This window comes from Chrysoperla carnea, chromosome 1 (genome assembly GCF_905475395.1).
Source record: "Chrysoperla carnea chromosome 1, inChrCarn1.1, whole genome shotgun sequence".
In the NCBI taxonomy this organism is placed as follows: domain Eukaryota; kingdom Metazoa; phylum Arthropoda; class Insecta; order Neuroptera; family Chrysopidae; genus Chrysoperla; species Chrysoperla carnea.
Window position 1 is genome coordinate 100817026 of NC_058337.1, and position 19513 is coordinate 100836538.

At 29.2% G+C, this 19513-nt stretch overlaps 2 protein-coding genes across 2 annotated transcripts; one reads left to right on the forward strand and one right to left on the reverse strand.

Moving 5' to 3' along the window:
- Window positions 1-1137: 1137 nt before the first annotated feature.
- LOC123291061 (all trans-polyprenyl-diphosphate synthase PDSS2) lies at window positions 1138-6922 on the reverse strand. Its single transcript, XM_044871499.1, has 6 exons — window positions 6802-6922; window positions 6491-6742; window positions 4966-5122; window positions 3821-4353; window positions 2902-3117; window positions 1138-2839 (listed from the first exon to the last, which is right to left on the reverse strand). The coding sequence occupies exons 1-6, from the start codon at window positions 6892-6894 to the stop codon at window positions 2705-2707; spliced, it is 1386 nt and encodes a 461-aa protein (XP_044727434.1). The 5' UTR covers window positions 6895-6922; the 3' UTR covers window positions 1138-2704.
- Window positions 6923-8368: 1446 nt separating this feature from the next.
- Window positions 8369-12677, forward strand: LOC123292756 (uncharacterized protein C18orf63-like). The gene is made up of 6 exons (XM_044873472.1): window positions 8369-8653; window positions 8730-8910; window positions 9748-9904; window positions 10290-10386; window positions 10455-10709; window positions 12570-12677. Exons 1-6 carry the CDS (start codon window positions 8369-8371, stop codon window positions 12645-12647), a joined length of 1053 nt encoding a protein of 350 aa, XP_044729407.1. The 3' UTR covers window positions 12648-12677.
- The last annotated feature ends 6836 nt before the right edge of the window (window positions 12678-19513 follow it).

Sequence of the window (19513 nt, forward strand, 5' to 3'; positions counted from 1 at the left end):
TGTAAACATTTTTAGTTTTAAATTTATAGTCCGAGACAGTGACGGATTTCGGCTTGCTGCCGCCCTAGGCCCCGTTCGATGCGCCGCCCTTTTTGATAGAATGAATTTCATTAATTTTGATCCAGTTTTTTATTTTAAAGTAACTTAATTTATTGAAATATAATTTTTTAAATATTACTGATAAACAAGACAGATAAATATATATATAAACTTTAGACAGATAAATAATTCATATTTCTTTTAATATTAATCAATTTGAAAATTACTTTTTCCTGGCTTTGGTCCGTGCAAAAACTTCAATTATGTCGTCGTAATTAATTTCTTGGAATAGTTGGGCTTCAATAGAAATTAATACAAGTGCATTAAGTCTATCTTGGCCCATCCTTGTGCGTAAATAGGTTTTTTCCATTTTAAGAGTAGAAAAAGATCTTTCTCCTGAACAATCTGTAGCCGGAATACTCAAAAAAAAAAAAAAAAAACGGAGAGCAATGTCCACATTCGGTTAAACATTTCGAAGATTCCGTGAATGCAATACATTGTATATTTTTGTGCAGAGCGTACATCTTCCATATTTGCCAAGGAATCTTTGAGTTGACAATGTAAATGAATGCATTCATTGCCTTCGGACTCCGAGAGCTGATGAACAATTTGGAGTATATTCTTGAGACACTACGAAAAATTTTGAGTCAACTATGTAATATCTATATATTCAGTATTTTATCAGCAATCTTCAAGTAGCAAATTTTTTATAATCCCCATTGAAGTGACAATTAAATTTTTCACCATTGTTAACATTTTTAGTTTTAGATTTATAGTCCGAGAACTGATGAACAATTTGAGGTACGTTTTTGAGGCACTACGGAAAATTTTGTGTCAGTTAGGTATTAGGCATTTATGATCACTATTCATCATCATATGTTTGAACAAGTTTCCACACACTCATGAATTTTTGTTGTGGGATTGTTTTTAATTTTTTTAGATGAAATTTTAAACAAAATAATGTAAAATTTAGGTTGATTTCCCAATTCTGCCACTCTCCAAATTGTGATGCCTAAGGTAATTGCCTCTGTCGTCTTGGCCAACTGCACAGCTCGTGTACGACGATTCATGTAAGTAAAATAAAGAAAATCAATATTCTTAAATCTTAAAAATAATACATCTTTATTGAATATCAACTTATTGTCTGTCTGGTTGTTTTAAATCATATAATTATTTTATATACATAACAAGATATATATATAGTGATGGGGAAAAGTTCGGCACACCTTCAAATTGTTTTCAAATGGTTCAAGAAAGAAAGCTGAAATTTTTATATTTATATTAGGGCTAAAAAGGAAACTAATTTGGCTCGCGTAGCCCCGTTAGGGGGGGGGGGGCAAAGTACTTTTTTTTATGGAACGGGGTTCGAGTGTTGGTTCATTTGAAAGAATTTTTGAAGACGAATTCAACGTTACATTAAGCGTAACGAAAATACACACCAGAGGCAATTTAAAGTAAAGGGCTGTGGAAATGTATATCATGACATCCTTGTCTTTACTAAAACACATGAGTTTTTGTTTGGCAGACATTATGATGATTAATGTCATTTCCACGTTATTTATTGACTCTGCCCGGCTACTTTTAAATCATCAGTGAAGAAAAGTCAGAGCGAATTTTTCAACAAGCGTTGGATTTGTCTTGAATACAATTTCGGTGACTGTGTGAGCGATTTTGTAATAAAAATATCCAAATGATAGTTCTCATGAAATCATAAAAATTTCTTATATCTTTTGAAAGTAATTTGAGGGTTTCCGAAATTTAACCCATCACTGTATAATTTCACTTAACTTAAATGATATGCATAAATGGACTTGTAATACTCGATTATACAAAATAAATTATAAAATTTGGTTCTTTTAATTATATATTGGTGTAAATTTTTCATCTTTATTCATATAATATGAAAATAAAATTACATGTAAAAGACTATTCCATATTACATAATATCATAGTCCCGGGACTATGTTAATGATTAAAAAATGGAATAAAATTCTAAGATGAAAATTCCTTTGCCTATTATCCTTTTTAATAACTAAAATGATAATAATTAATCAGCCCTATTTGATTAAGATTGTGTTTTCTCTACTATTATATAACGTATCTGGTAACACTTTTTTGCTGACCATGACTTTTAGGACAAAATTATTTTATTCCCGATTTTTACAAAATTTGTAAATAATTTAATTGGTATATAAATAGATGCCTACGATCTAGCTGTTTATTAAAAGATCAATTTCCTAAACGATGACTTTTTTTTATAATTTGATAATTCATACCTTCTAGGAGTAAATAATCCGAAAATTATGATTATGGGGCATAAAATTGCAACAAATAAATATAAGGTAATTATAGAAACACAGTAAAACACGGACCTGATCTACTAAAAAGATTTTAAGACATGAGTCTTCTACTGAATATTTTAAGAGCTAGCATATTTTTTTTTTAGAAAAAAGTTAAACCGGGGTAAAAATCGCATTGAACAGAACTTCCTTGATATTAAGAATAATATATATTTTTTCCGACAATTGTTTTTTGACCACCCATATTTGTCAAACATAACTATATTAACTCATAAAAAATAAAAAATGGGTGCAACTGGATTTTTTTCTAGTTAGTCAACGCTTAGGATATGATTAAAACCTTTAACGTTTTAACATTTTGGTCTTTAAACATTTTGCATTGCAGCTATTATATTAGATAAAGCTTTTCGTGCATCATTTTCTGGGAAACATTCCAAAACTTCTAATGCTGCCTTTGAATGTTTACTTTGTAAGGATCGTGTCATTTCAACACCAGGTCCCTGAAATTAAAAATGATTATCGTATTTTGGAAAATATATTAAAATTAAAATTTTATCTATACCTCTTTAATACGTTTCCAAACATTTTCATAGTTTACGTCTAAAACAGATCGAGTCCCAGCTTCTAGTTCCGTATATAAACTTGGATCGTGTTGTAATCCAAACACAACTGGAGCTGATGCTAAACTAAACGGAGGTGCAGTTCCAAGACCAATACCACCAACTCCAGTAATAGTAGGGCATTCATCACCCAAAAATGGTTCAATTTCAACACATGCCTGTGCAGTTTCAAAAAATTTTTTATAAATGCAGACTCAGAGCTTTAAAAAATATCTCGCAGTATACTTATGATAAAAGTTATTTACTCTATTTTTTCTGAAACATTGCGAAGTGTTAGTTCTTGAAGAATAGAACAAAAATTTCAATTATTTATCTCAAAATCTGAAAGAGTTTAACTAGTCATCATAGGACATGCAACTATCTTCACTTCAATCGAACTAATTCTTTATTTGTATAATTATTTAGTTCAAATTCCTAAAGTATATAGATGTAAAATTCCGTAAAATATTTATAATCCTTTCTATTTATAATTTCATATAATTTCACATAGAAATAATACCATAGAGCTGTAAAGACATAGAAAACGGAATATGTGAATTCTTGACCGAAGTGAGACTGGTAGAAAGAGACAGAAATTTTGGGAGCCTAAGAGAGGAGAAGAAAGATATATGCGCCTGCTTTATCTGTCTCTTTCTACTGCGATCAACCGTTTGGTCGGTTGCTTTATAGTTCTATGGTATTATGTCTAAGTAAATTTCAATTGTAGAAATCGAATTAGGTTGTGATTTTCTGACAGTCTGGTATTTATTCAGATCCATGTTCTAATCCTCAAAAACTGGCATTTCCCAATATTATAGCAAATTGACTGAGACAAATTTTAAATAAGAATTCTGCGAGGTGCTTTATAAAAAACGAACCTACCTGCCAAGCTAAGGCTAAGTGTTTCCCAAATAAATAAGCACGATGGCTTACTTCTGGTGGATGTCCAGCTAATTGTACAGCACCTTGGCATGACTTCCCAAGTAAACTACCCGCTGCTAATACATGGCGTAAGGTCCATTCTTCTTCAGCATCTTGACCTAAACATTCTGGCATTGGATTTAAAAGGTCACATTCACTAGTAGTATTATCTTCCAAAAGTGAATAAAAATGAGGCCCATCCGAATCTTCTTCATTCGTTTGTGTCATCATATTTGGAATTGGCTTCTCTTTAATTGGATTCGAAGGTAATGGATTATTTTGATCATCTCGCAAACCAACAAATTCAGCTTCAGCTAAATCTCGTAATGCTGATGACATTAATTCAACTACGCGTTGGTCACGTAAATTTGCAAGTTCTTGGCAACTATTGCCAAGCAAATAATCACCACTAAGTAACGCAATTTTATTTCCAAATGTCATATCATCGTTTGCTTGTAAATCACCAGCAACTTTTCCTTGTAAATTTACTAACCCTGCAAAATTAATTTACGCAAAATATTATCTCGAAACTATTCAGAAACAAAGATAAATAAATAGGATGAGAAGATAAATTGTTTTAAAATATGTAAAAGTTCTCTCTCTGTTATTCTATACAATACAAGGAGTTGTAGGGCTAAAAGAAGAGTTGTAAGTTCGGACTTTAAAACTGAGCTTGATTTTCCTTTCATTAAAATGTAAAACCTTGTACCTAACTGATAAGAGATAGAGGAAAACTTGTAAGTATGGAAGTTTTTCCCAACAAAAAACCTAAAGCTCTTGCCCGAAATATTTTTAATTAAATCGATTAGACAAAAATTTACTTCCGAATTAACTGTTCACAATTTAAATATATTAATATTTTTTAAAAATTTGCCTTTAACATTAAACCTTATAAGAAATCACAGATCAGTACCAGTAACAACCTTGTGACAACATAGATCATCCTACTATTTTAATACAGACTGTGAAGGTTATCAATTTTTTAAATAATAAATAAATATTGAAATGATATGGACTTATATGTTATTAAATATGTTATATTTAATCAATTACATTAAATTTATTTAAATATTTACGGTACTGAAATTACAACAAATAAAAAATACCTTTATGAACAAGATGAGAAGTTCGAATCATTTCAGTGACTTCAGCAAGAGCACGTTGGCTATGTAAAACACCAGCGGCTTTGTCTTGTTCCAAATCGGAAACACTTTCACATTGTCCAGCAGCTTTGGATACTAATAATACAATTAATCCCCAAGCCTAAAAGTATAATATTTATTAAGACCAACATGTCTTGTGCAAAAAATTATTTCATGCTAAAATCACTAAGAAATTAATTTCAGAATACGAAAAATTTAATAAGAAAGCTGTGAGAGAATTCCTTTCTTCTTATTAAAAAAAAAAAAAAAGAAAGTGAAATGATGTTGTATATTATACAATTATTACTATAATATTAAATATTTGTAAAGAAAATTTTTTGTTGCCCTCTTGAAACTTGCGCAATTGTTTCCTTTAGGCTACAATGATTTTGTAAAAAATAACCACCACTTAACATATTGACATAAATAAAAAGACCTTTTTTTAAATTACGTGAAAATTGTACATAGGATTAAAACAAGTTTCAAGTAAGATGAATAGTACAGGAGCGGCATAAGATCAAACTTCACCCGTCTGATAAAAAAAGTAAAATTCATGAATCGTAAATTTCGGATTCATAATAAATAAACATATTCTTCTTTAAAATAATTCAGGAATTCATTTCTTAAATGCTTCCTTCAAATGAAAAGAGACTGTTTTGCCACATGATTCCGAATTTTTAGATAAAAAGCTTAGTTCTACCAGATGAAACATATTTTGCATGAAATTTTATTGATTTTTAAACATGTCTATCATAGCTTTCCTATCGAAAAGTGTTCATGACCATTTTTAATTAAATTAATTTTAATCAATATTTACCATGAACAAGGAAGTCGATACCTCTATTTTCATAATTATATTATCTTTCTTCTGATACCAATTTGAATTGGTTAACAGATCGGTGTTTATCTGTTCATACCGTACACCAATCTGTTAACTTATAATCGAAATTGATATCAGAAGAAAGATAATTTAATTACGAAAATAGTGGTGCAAGTTCGCACCGTTCATGGAAAACATTAATTAAAATTAATGAATTTTAGCCATGAACAAAAGGGGAGAAATTATGGCACAGCACATGAAAATGTAGAATGAAATGGGTGTCTTTTGTCATTTCATTCAATAAAAATATCAGCTGAGTCAAAAAGGAATGCATTTCAATTTTTTTTTTAATCGTGGCTCTGACATCTTAGCCTTAAAATCTCATAGTTTAAGATTAATTATGTAATTGCGGAGTTGTCTGTCGCAAACTCAACAGGCAACTTTGATCAAATAATGCATATCTATTTTATATACAGTAAAAAATCTTTACAGCTTAAATTGTCTTTAATATTTTACATAACATACTAAATTTTAATAAAATAAAATTTATCACAGCTGCAAAGTAAAACTTTTTTAAATATAATTTATATGTGGCGCTCCCCTCAATCGGAAGAGTCATTTTTCCAATTCTATTCTCTATTATTGTTCCGCCATTGTTATAAAACTTACTTGCATATTATTTTTCCCATTATACAATAAATTTTTTGCTGTGCGTAATAAAGGATGATTTGATCCAACTAATCGTCGTAAATGTAACGCAACATTGGCAATTTCATCGCTAAGTAACCATCGTAAACTTAAAAATGATGTTGGATATCCAACGATTTTTTCAGCTTCGCTAACTGCCCGATTCCAATCAGGTTTTGGTTGTTGTTGAATACTGCTACACAGACTCGGAGTCGTTGTATATTGTCGCTTATTCTTTCAATAAAAAAAAAGAATTTTATATTTTATACATGACTGAAGTAAAGTACTCTTACCTTGGATGAACCAAATGAACTTCGGTATAAACATATTGTTGAGCACTTAAAAATGCTTTGTACAACACTTGGTTTCGATAAAATCATTTTCATTAAACTCAATTATTTAAAATTAAGTAATATACTGTTTTTTTTTTATTATTATTATTAAATAATGTAATTATTAAATTTAAAATAAAAATTGATTGTTTTATTACAATTAGTGCGCAGTACTCTTAATTAATGTTAAATTTAGAAAAGTAGGCAAGAGAAAGTTTTTATTGAAATTCCTTCCATTCATATTATTCATAGGTATTAGGTACTTTTAATTCAACCTGCCAGGTTATGAGCATGTATTACCTTGATGTACCACCAAACATTTAATATTTTTATGATTTTATTAGCATAGTATAATTAGTATTCAGTGAATCTCTAATGAAAACTTGATTTTTAATTTGCATAGTAAATATTGGAATGTTTACCATAAATTAATATTTAAGGAAATAAATGACAAAATGATAAACTATCTTTGACGTTTATGCAAATTTCAACGAAAATTAAAATGATTAATGAAATATTGTTAAGAAGGGGATATTTTTCAATGTAAAATATTTATTTTATTAATTATCGAATGTAAATTATTTATATAGCCTAATTATTATATAATAAATTGTAAGATTTGAATTTCGTGCTGTCAAACATATTTTGACACTTCACAAACGTGCACAGACTTGTATAATTTTAGCGGACTGTTTTTTTTGAATATAAACCTCAAAAAAATAGGCTAAAGAAGAAGCAGTCCATAATGGCTAATGTAAAATCTTAGTTGTTTTGCGCGGCTCTACGTATGACTTTCAAAGTCAAACTTTAAGTGATATGGTCACCCACGCAAAGTCAACAAACTGAATAGTTGATCGCCACAGACTTGAGAATTCACTTAAAATTATTATATTTCTGCTCTCTTCTTTGATAAACCTCAAAGTGAAGATAGCAACCAACCGAGTGAAATGTTTAAATATCCTGTATATGCTAGACTTGCGAGTTTTTTTTATGTACTTATTATTATTAATATACATCAAAATTCATTTGAACAGTATGCAATGTAACTGTGTATGAAATTTAAGCTAAAATTGGGCCAAACTATAAAAATATGAAAAAATATTTTTAAAAAAAATTGTTTTTTTCTTGAAAGGATAATTTTTTGATAAATTATTAAAATTTAAAAGGACTAATTAATAATTATTCTTGTATTTAGTTTTATAGATTTTCGAATAGATTAATGTAAAAAGCAAATATTCATGAAAATTACCTTTGTAAGAATGTATAACTTTTAGATTTCAAAAAACAAAATTTTACTTAAATTTATGTAAACAAATGAAGTTATACCAAATAGTCCACCTATGTTTTAAAAATGGAACTAAAAACGTAGATGACGCCTTTGAAAATTTAAAATATTTGATCTAAAGATGACGCCGTGTGTGTGATCATATGAGCATCAGTTACAGTTTAAACTTTTTAATTGTTACCATTTACCATAAATAAAAAAGTATCAAATTAAACTAGAAAATTATATTTTGTGTTACGAAAAATGTCTGGAATAGAAGCTAAAACTGGTCAATATTTAATACAAATTTCGTATTTAAATGACTTAATTGGTTTTAAATTAAAAATACAAAATATTGGTAAACGAGATCGATCAGCTTTGAGTGATTTTCACTGGCAAATATTGAAATCACGTCAAATGATATTTGAAATGCCTGAAATCTTAGTTGCTAAGCCTAATGAGAAATTATGTTTATTTGCTCTTATGACTAAAGAATTTTATTCTAATATGAGCATTTTTAAAAGCTTTCTAAACGCTCACAATATTATGGTAATTATAGTCTTTAAGATTTTTTTTCTTTAAATTTGGTAAATGCTAAGTGTTTTAATATTTTTTATGTTTTCAGATTGAGTACGAGATTCCTACAGTTTCAATTACTTTATTCCAATATTGTTTTGCGTATACGATGCAAGTTCGATTATCACCATATTGGAATTATGTTAATGGATTATTTATTAAAGGAAAATATTTTATATTAGAAAAAAACCTTTTAGATTCTGTGGAAGTAAAAATATCAGCAGAAAATGGTAAACTTAAAATATGCGTAAGATGTGCGCCTACACACATTTTTGCTTGAAGATTTTTATCGATAAAATTTATTATTCGAGTTTTAAGCAAATGTCTTAACAAAGATAGATAGAAAGACTTTAAGCATAACTTAAAAAAGAAAAGACACCCTGTATATTAGTAGTTATATCTATATTAATGAAAGCTTTTATTGATTGTCATATAAGCATTGGTGTAGCTAGGGAGAGCAAATATAAGCAAAACCCGTCCTACGAGCATTGCCCAATTTTCGCCGCCCGGCAAACTAATAATTTCGACTTTCGCGGTATCGGACGACAGGCATCTTGTTTTGTAAACTGTATCGCTCCTTGAGTTGAACGTCAGAACCATGGAGGATATAAAAAAGGAGAACGATCGTTATAGAAAATACTGTCCCCGAAATATGGACAAAATAAGTGAGGCGCTGCGATCGCTAAGTTGTCTCATTAAAAGCGGACTGTTGTGCGCTAATTTCCAATGATCTATCAACTTTCAATATACGTGTAAATAATATCATTCAATTTGAACATTATGCCACTAACTTCATCTCCTTTGAACTCATAAACAGCTAACTTCGTAGATACTACTTACCGACTGTTGGCTAAAATACGAACTATAAATTCTACAAATTTTCAGGGACAACTGGGCTAATACTTTAGCACGTAGCGATCGTTCTCCTTCTTTATAACCTCCATGGTCAGAACAGTGTCTTCAGGTTGAGGGATTTCCACGAAATTTAATGACGCTTCCTTTACGTAATCGGGTGAAAATGTTTCATGGCTGATGATATTTTATAAAATTTCATTTGTTTGTTACAGAACAAACAATGTCATTAAAGATTAAAGGATTCCGTGTACAAATGCCACCTCCGTCCTTAGAAGACTTTACTTCCAACATTAAACAAATTAAATGTTTAAGAGAAAAAAAAATTGAAAAGATCAATTTTGAAAAAAAACAAATATTGAAATTACCAAGGTAAGCTTGCATCCATGAGCATCCTATTATACAACATTATGTAAGTAACTCGCCAATTTTTTTAATATAATGACGTAATTAGCCGATATTTTTTTATTCTAAAGACTCGAGTCCACGTCCTCTTTTTGCAGATATTGATTGCTACAGAAAATTTTTTTAGTTTTGGTATATATCCAGGACTAGATTAATTATGTCGTAGCCCCCAGTCAATATAATTCTCGGGGTCCCTTTTCAGTCGATTGAAGATCATCTGCAGTTCTTTTCAAATTGATGAAAGGAATAAAATGAGACGCTACAACCTCCTGCTTCCTAAATGGAGAACCCATCCGAAATAGATACCAACACCAGCCCAGGCCAATTAATCTAATTGTATTTGTTGTTTTAGCTTACTACCTGGAGAAGTCGAGAGTATTTCCACCAGTATTCCAAAATCTTGTCCACTTAGATCGTACAATGATATGCGTCGTCACTGGAAAAATATGGTTAGTATAAAAATATTTTCTTCAAAAAATTACTATTTTTATTGATTAAAAATCCGTTTTTTTCGTAGTATGGATATCGTCTTCCTGACAGTGGTGAAGATATCTATTATGTGAATGTTCATGTACGACTTGGTCAATATATCGATGAGAAATGTTATCCACATATTTGTGGTCGTTTGGAACCCATTCAGCAAATATATGTTCCAAACTCTGAAGATATTGTACAATCATTTGTTAGTACACTTGATTCGAACATGGGATTAAATAATATTTGCAATCATGCAATTCGAATTCAACCATATTTGCCTACGTTAAAATCGATGGTACAGTTAAATAATAGCGTATCAATCGGCCTGCCCATACAATTTTACTTTTTTACTTTGCATATAAAATATATGAGGGCGATATATACCCAACTTAAGTATTGAAGGAACATTTTTTTAACACATAATTTTATCAAAATTTGAAATAGTTATACCTTTGCGAAAAATCATCGTATTTGGAACCGCAAAAGGTTATTTAAAAACTTGTATTTTCGAATATATTGCTTAAAAATAGGGAATATTCATGTATTTTTTTTATATTTTTAATTCATTGTTTACACCGTTATAACAAAGTAAAAAATACAAAAACTGTTTAAAAATGCGTTAATTAAGTGTAAAAAAATATTTAAAATACATTATTATTATGAGATGATTATTAAACGCAATCTTTTGGCGCTCTCTGTTGATTATGTATAAGTACGTGATCTGTCAATTGGTGACAGTTCAATGTATAATTTACACTTTAAAAAAATGAATTTACAACACAGAATATACACTCGTTATTATTGAGTTTTCTAATCAAAAGTCGTAGAATAATATAACTCAATGTAATACCATACAAAATATAAGTAATTAATACCATACAGTATGTCAACGAATTTGACAAGCCAATACTATGACGTTATGTCCGTTTTAAAATTTGAATTTCCGTTTAAATTTTGGATTTCCCTCACTGTAATTGCACTTATATTAATTAATTTTAAGTGATTAAAAAGATATTAATCACTAAAATAATGGTTTAGTTGATATGTCCAGCCAATAAAGTTACGGGAAAAAAATATTTGAATCAAATTTAAAGTTCATGAATATTCCCTATTGTTATCATCCCTTGCCGATTTGCACGAAGGGTTGAAAGAGTGAGAACTGTTAGCCCTAATTTTATATAAAGTTTAGAATCGTACTAAAATTTTAAAAATTAATTATTTTACCATTCAAATGCTTGTTTATTTTTCAAGTCACAAAGCGGCAGGGAGTGATAAAAAATTTTAAGTAATAGATTCAAGAACAAGAAAGTACAAGTTTTCAAATGAGCATGGTGAGCTCGAGCAGTTAGATAACGCCTTTTTTAACAAACGGCGGCCACGTGAAGAAACGCCTATATAGAAAAATTCTGTTTTTTGAAATGTTCTAAAAACGAAAAGTGGGATAGTTTTCAAAAGATCCATTACCATTCCAAATTAGATAATTTTTCGCAGAGATACATTTTTCTCAAATTTTGGAAAAATTATTTCTTTATTTTGGTAAATATTCCTTTAAAACTTTATAGTATATTGCATTTTCATAAAATATACATTATATAAATATTTGTTTCTTTATTAAGGAAGACTCTTGGCTCTCCCTATAAATACGTCACTGAATTTTAATCATGATTTTTAAACGAATTTAAAAATAAAATTGAATGGACAGACAATTCTTGTAAAACCGCATACAGCTAGAATTTTTGCATGATTACTTCACGGGAAGCTACCTAAATTATATGAGGCTTGTTTTTTCTGCCAGCTTTACTGGATATTATTGAGTACTTAATAAATCTGACATCAGGACAGCAGAAAAAAATTTCCTTTTTAACCCTTGGATATTTGTTGGAATTTGTGGATATTTTACAAAAAAATATCCAGCTAAGTATATGATTGGCATCGATTTCAAAACGTATAATGGCTCACAATAAAATTATTGCCGGAACTATTTATTTCAGTCGATTTTGATAACGACTTTATTTTGTGGTTGATTAAAAATGAGCTTGTTTTCTTTAAAATATTTTTTCGAAACCAAATTAATTAGCCCAAACTTTCGATGTGGAAATTAAATAATTAGTACACAATTAATTGAGTTTTAATAATAAATATTTTTTTTTTGTAGACTCAGGACTTTACACAGAATATCAGCTTATGTACGCCGACGCTAAGATCAGGATCCAGTTTTGCAGGAAATTATTAATAGTGGAAACGTATCCAATTTTTTTTAAATTTTATCCATAACTATTTCAATTTTTACCAGAATACTTTTAATTTTTGTTTTAATTATAAAATTATAACTTTAATTTTAATTTAAAAGAAACATGCAGAATAATTATGGAAAATAGCTTTCGGTTAAATTAGCTGAAAATTCGGGGAGAGACAGTTAAGTACATAGACTGAGCATCATCTATCTTTCCGTACAGTGAGAGAATGACAACAGCTGAGGTAATTGCTTGGGTCAGTTAGGGACATTTATCAAAAAAATATACATTGAATGTCAAATTTTCATATCACAAAATGTTTTACGTAAAATATCGTGATGTCACTGAACTTTTTCTCATTTTGACTTATAAAAATACTTATCACGTATCACCTTACATTTGTTCTTACGAATCTACAATGACAAGTATGACTACAATACTGTTTTGACATTTCTACATCGCCGCCATAATGGATTTGACCCAAGCAATTATCTCAGATGTTGGCATGCTTAAAATCGTTTGAAACTCAGTCTATGTATCCAAATGGTCTAAGGTCAAAGGTCCCTATTTCTATGAACTACTTTCAAGTATTTTTAAGTTTAAGAGGCCATACCACGTATCCCAGTTTAGAAATTAGTAAAAAGATTGCTAGCATGTATTTGTACATTGAATCCCTGGAATTAATACAATTTTACAAATAATTGTAATAAAAAATGAGACAATATAATGGAAATATGAGGCACATTTCCAGGATAAAATCATTAGATACAATGATGAAAAAATTCATCTAGATGGGCATATTCATGAAGAGGGATTGTTAAGAATCAGATTCAAATATGGAGGGTAGAAGTAAGAACTATAGAGGACCATCTATGTGTATCAAAAAGTGTTCGTCGAAAACCATTAAATAACGATATGGCACTGCTTTAGCAAAAGTGTAAATTTTAAAAGAATTGCTCAAAGTAATGAGAGTACGAAAAAGAACTAAACAAGTTATCAGAGTAGGATCGAGAATTTCACATCAAAAACACTCCACACAAGCGCCATTCTGGTCAATTCTAGAATTTTATTTAATGTGTTCAACCAGACACTTTTTTACTTTGAACTCAATCGAAGATGGCTCTCCTTGTTTCTACCGTCAATAGAATCAGAGTCTACTCGAGATTTATCTCATTTGGATTTGGAAAAAATTGTTTATTGATTTATTTATTAAATCGAATTTAACGTAAAATATATGCTGGTAATATACTTCTGCAATCTCCTTGGTTTAAGATGTTTTCTTATGATCTTGATAATATTATTTTAATAAAGCAATTCTAATTTTTGTGGATTTAGATGCGATTGGTAGTGTGGTTCAGTATTGTTCCTATTTTATAACTTTAGATCCTTAAACGTCAACCGTAACGCGAGCTCTTATAATTTTTATGCATTTAAAGCAGATCCGTTGCAAGAAAAAAAAATCGGACATCCTTATAATTTCGACATATCCGCCCGTCCATTTGGTTAATTCTGATTAAATCAATATCGTTGTACATATCAAAAACATACAAAATATAGAAACTAATCATACAAAAGAAGGGTAGTAGAGAGGTATCTTCTCTATAAACGTTTTAGGACAATGTTATACAAGCGCCTTTAAGGTTTCGGAACTCGTACTACGACTCAATAGAGTTTAACAATTGGGAGCAAATGATTGTGTTGGAACTTGCTATAAAAAGACTTCAGTTATTATTGTCTTTTTTTTCATTACGAGAATTTTAAGATAGATAAAATCCCCTCAAGAGAAAAAATTTTGTTCTCTCCCTGATTTAACCTGATAAAACTCAAAATACTAGCTGATACTTCTTAAATATTTTCATTTCATTTCGAATAAGATTTCCTAGCCAAATAAGATTTAACTTCTCCCTCGACCTCAAAACATATAAACGACTACAAAAATTTTTATTTAAGGCTGTTCTATACATATTTTTGATTGGCGTGCAACTTTATGATTTTTTAAAAACTCTCTTGAATATTCATTGGTGGAAAAAAAATTATAAAGTTAGAAGGGTTATTAGTTACAATTGAATTTCAAGCACTGCGATTATACCCTTCTATCGATTTGAAATTTGGATATGTTATGGGAACTCATATTTTACCGGCCCTAATTACTTTTATTTTTCGAAAATCTTGTTAATTTTCCTAATTTTCATTGTTCACATCCAGGTGTGTGAACAATGAAAATTGGAAAAATTAACAGGATTTTCGAAAAATAAAAGTAACCAGGGCATATTTATGAATACCTATAACATATCCATATTTCAAATTGATGGAGTAAAAGGCATAAAAAGGAGTAAAGGGCAGTGCTTGAAATTCAATTGTAACTTTAACCATTCTTATCTGGAAAACCGCTTTTCTTGTTGTGCTGAATTTTAAAAGGATTATGTTTATATTGAGCTAAAATTATGAATTTAAAGCAATTTCACAACAAAGTGCAAAAAATATGCACATTTCGGTTAAATATTTTGGCGTCACAGGTTTCAATTTAGTTGAGGGAACACCATATAAATTAAATTGAACCACACAACTTTTCGCGTGTAAATACAAGTTTTGGGGCAAATTTTTGATACTTATTTATCTTCTTTTTTTTAAATTATTATCGTTCTTATTTTCTTAATTATTATCGTTCTTATTTTCAAAAATTGTGCTATACGAAGTGGTACTTTCGAATAGGTGCCTCGAGTTTCCCATTGCTAATCAATATATGTATAATTAACAATAAATAAATAAAAGAAATTTTTTTAATATCACGAATGCATTATAAATTTAATCCCAAAAATGGAACACATATTACGCACGAGTGCTGAAAATTATGCAGGTAAAATTTTCGAAAAGTCAATGGACCTTTTAAGCCGAACTATACAATATAAAATAATTAAATTTTCATAATAGAGAAGTTACATGTTTTTTATTTTCTTCAAAATATTATTCTCGGATGGGCGACACCGCTTGAAAACACTATGTTGTTGGTTTTTTTTTTATTATTTATAATAGTTTTTTATACACACGTTAATAATTTCAATTTACAGATTATGAAATTTTAATAATTTATACCATAATTAATTAAAAAAAACACAGTAATTTTATTGTTTTAAGTTTTGACTTCCGTCGACATACAGTTCCATTACTGACTATCTTTTTTTATTTTAAATATCACATGGTATTATAAAAACACAAAAATGGTACATATTAAATTATTTAACAGAAATTGGTTAAACTTATTGAAAAAAATATGAATTAAGCAATTAAATAATAAAAAAGAGTCAAACTCGGAAATAAAAAAGAGTCAAGCATAAAAAAGAGTCAAACTCGGGAAAAGTAGCACAATCTGGCAACACTGGGATAGTCAATTATAATTAATGACCATAGGCTTTTTATACCATGTATATATGAAATATATCAGGGTATAAAAGTTTAGTCCCAAATTTGTAACGCTTAAAAATATTGATGCTACTAACAAAATTTTGGTATAGGTATTCAAAAAATCATCTAATTAGTTCATTTCCGGTTGTCAGTCTTTCAACACAATAACTCAAAAACGAAAAGAGATATCGAGCTGAAATTTTTATAACGTGCTATATTGCATAAAAAGTGAAGTTTTTATAGCGTGCTTATCACGCGAAAAGTCGTAATAAGCACGCTTCTTGCATAGAAATCGCGTATTTATCTATGAATGCTACACATATTTGTCATAAAGCAATAATTAATATTATAGTGTTTAAAGCAGTTATAAAATTATTTTCATCATCTGGGAAGTTGATTGTGTGGACCATTGTGGACTAAAAGGGTTGCATTCACATGATTAGCTTGCTTAAAAATTATTTTTAAACAAGGTGCGCCAAGTAGATGTTCTTAAAGTATTTTTCATAACTTTAACGATCAGTTACACATCTTATCTAGATTCCAAGATATCCCTAATTTGTTTATTTACATACATAGTTTTGTTGCAAAGTTACTTTTTATAGTAAAAACGACGCGAAATAAAAATATTAAAAAATATCTTAAATAAAATGGAAATCTATCTTTTACATGTTAATTATAGAAAAAAAATTATAGCAACTAACAGAGACGGTCAATGGTCCTACAGTTTTTACAGCTTTATGTTGTTGAAAACTACTTACCACTGAAATTTTTCGTGCAATTGTTTTTAACAGCCCAAGCGCAATTGTTTCGAGTAGACAGTAATATACTGCCCGTAACAAAAAGTACCTAATCATTTTTTAAAATAAAATAGTCTATGAGTAAAATTCAATTCAAAAATAGTCTATATATACTGTAAGTTTATGGTTCAAAAATAAATATCATTACTTTTCGATCTGTCGATAAGATATCTGTCCGTGATGCTTATTTCAAAACAAAATTTAATCATACATAAGAGAAAAAAGTAAGGTTGGTCATTTTTGTTCTAAATAATAATACATAATACTGTTTACTTAATTTAGAGTGTTTTGGGGATTCCCAATTTTAACCGCCATTGTGTGTTCTGTAAAAGAGAGGCTCGTTCTATTATACGTTCTATCAAATGCGAAAAGGATAAAGTAGGTACTTTGTTAAAACTTGTAAAAACTAGAAGTGTTTGTTTATCACAAAGTTATGAAAATATTGATGATAAATTGTGAGTGAAATTACTTAAACGTTTTTGGTTAAAAATAAGGTAGATAAATTAATTTTTATTTTTATTCTCTGATTCAAGTTAGTTTTAAGTTTGTAAAACCAAGTACCCATATAATCCATTTCAAGTCAAACCAAAAAATGGCGTAGGTAAATCTGTATTTATATATAAAAGTAAACAATTAATTTCTTTATGAATAATATTCAAATTTTCATAAAAATCTAAGCTAAAAAATGAAATTAAAAATTTTTGTGCAACAGCGTTAGTAAATTGTTAACTTGCGTGAAACGGCGCGACATTGTGAACTTTGAACATAGGCGTTGGCCGGACAATAGCAATGGGCGCAAGTTTGCATTGAGACATGAATTGGACGGTCTCTCGTTATTGATGTGAGCATTGTGATCGAAATTCCTGTTTTAGCTATCATATTTTACTTTGCTTTATTAATTTCCCATTCTATTTTACTTTTTGTTCTGCCTTAAGAAATTCATGTAAAATTACATTCAGCTACACAGTAATATAGTATTTATTCGAAGTCATTTTAATTGATATTAAAAAAAATTTTTCATTATCCAGTCAATTTAAACATTCGAAGGTATAAAAATTCGCACCCGGAGTTAAAGGTCACAAAAATGGATTTTTCGTGATTTTCAGCAAAACCGTAAGTTTTACCACAAAATTAGCTCTGACGAAAATTTTATATTAGATAATTAAATAAAAAAAATGTCTCAATACTTTTACGAATACGGGTACGAATTTTTGTACCTTCACTCAAATTTTCTAAATTTAATTTGACCGGATAAATATTTCCAAATATAGCCAACCTAAACTATTCAATCGTATAGGTAAATTACCAATCATGATTATGGCGAAATATTAAGTCTGTATTCATACTATGTCTGTAAAATGACCTGCTGCCAATTTTTTCGCTCATATCTTCTCTTCTAATATAGTCAACCAGTTGTATAACCACTCATTTAACTAATAGTCTAAGATCCCAATTAGGATCGACCTTCACCCATCTGTTTACCGGATGAAAGTTATTTTTTATGAAATATAAAATGTTAACAAATATCCCTGCGATGGGTTGCCTAAAAAACTGTGGTCCAGACTACTTTTAGTGAAAATATCAAGAGTAAAATTTTTAGAAATTTTTCACTGACTTGCATACCTTACGAATTTTGATCTACTCGAAAGTAAAAGCCATAAAGAATATGCAGCAGCTATGTTGTCTGCCTTTTTTCGTTCACTATTATCGCATTTATACAAGTTGAAAATAGTAATTACGTGCATCTGTTAATTCATTGACTCGCATATCTAAATAAAGATAATTTTGTTACAATTACGGTGGCATATGATTGACCACAAAATATTGGTCAAAAATAATGTTTACAAGCTTTCCAAGTTTTGATATTTATATTAAAAATGGTCTGGACCATATTTTTAAAGGCAACCCGTTACAGGAATATTTGTTAATATTTTACATTTCATAAAAAATAACTTTCATTCGGTAAACAGATGGGTGAAGGTCGACCCTAATTCGGATCTTGTACTATAAACAAATAAGATTAAATCACTAACGTCTCTGAAACAAAATAAATTATTAAAGCGAAAAAGTTTCGATTTACCTAATTCAAATTGTTTTTAAGCTCCAATGAATCATTTAATTATCCTTATTTGCATTTTTTAGGCTACAGAGAAAGAATTTTTAGTAAAAAACATAATGTTTTTTGAAATTTTTTGATATGTATAAATTATAAAATAACGCGACGTAGCCTATGGCCATTTCAGTGTAAAAATAAATGAAAACAAACAATTGGCTGAGTTAATTGTTGAAATATCATGTTTAGATTGTGTTGATTACACTGTAACATTTCAAATGCATACATGTCACACATACATAACTGATATACCCATATAATATATATTATACAATTTGAGCTCTCCCGGGTAAACAGACAACAGTTATTCATTGTTTTTATAAGGAACATTTTTTACATTTAAACTTGTTCTAACTCTAACGGTTTACAAAATGGGTCCTACGGACCTAAGACTCAATTGACTTATGTTGCCCAATTATGAACTCGACCTCATTTTTTATGTCCTGAACACGCTGTAAAAATTTCAGCTTGATATCATTTTTCGTTTTTGAGTTATCATGTTGACAGACGTACGGACGGACGGACAACCGAAAATGGACTAATTAGGTGATTT

Excerpts from the sequence above, each read along its gene's own strand:
- LOC123291061 (XM_044871499.1), bottom strand. The coding sequence starts at position 6,894 with ATGAAAATGATTTTATCGAAACCAAGTGTTGTACAAAGCATTTTTAAG. Across the intron at positions 5,123-6,490 it reads ATGGGAAAAATAATATGCAA|GCTTGGGGATTAATTGTATT; the intron begins GTAAGTTTTATA and ends TTATACTTTTAG. Across the intron at positions 3,118-3,820 it reads ACTTAGCCTTAGCTTGGCAG|GCATGTGTTGAAATTGAACC; the intron begins GTAGGTTCGTTT and ends GAAACTGCACAG.
- LOC123292756 (XM_044873472.1), top strand. The coding sequence starts at position 8,369 with ATGTCTGGAATAGAAGCTAAAACTGGTCAATATTTAATACAAATTTCG. Across the intron at positions 8,654-8,729 it reads TAAACGCTCACAATATTATG|ATTGAGTACGAGATTCCTAC; the intron begins GTAATTATAGTC and ends TTATGTTTTCAG. Across the intron at positions 10,710-12,569 it reads TGCCTACGTTAAAATCGATG|ACTCAGGACTTTACACAGAA; the intron begins GTACAGTTAAAT and ends TTTTTTTTGTAG.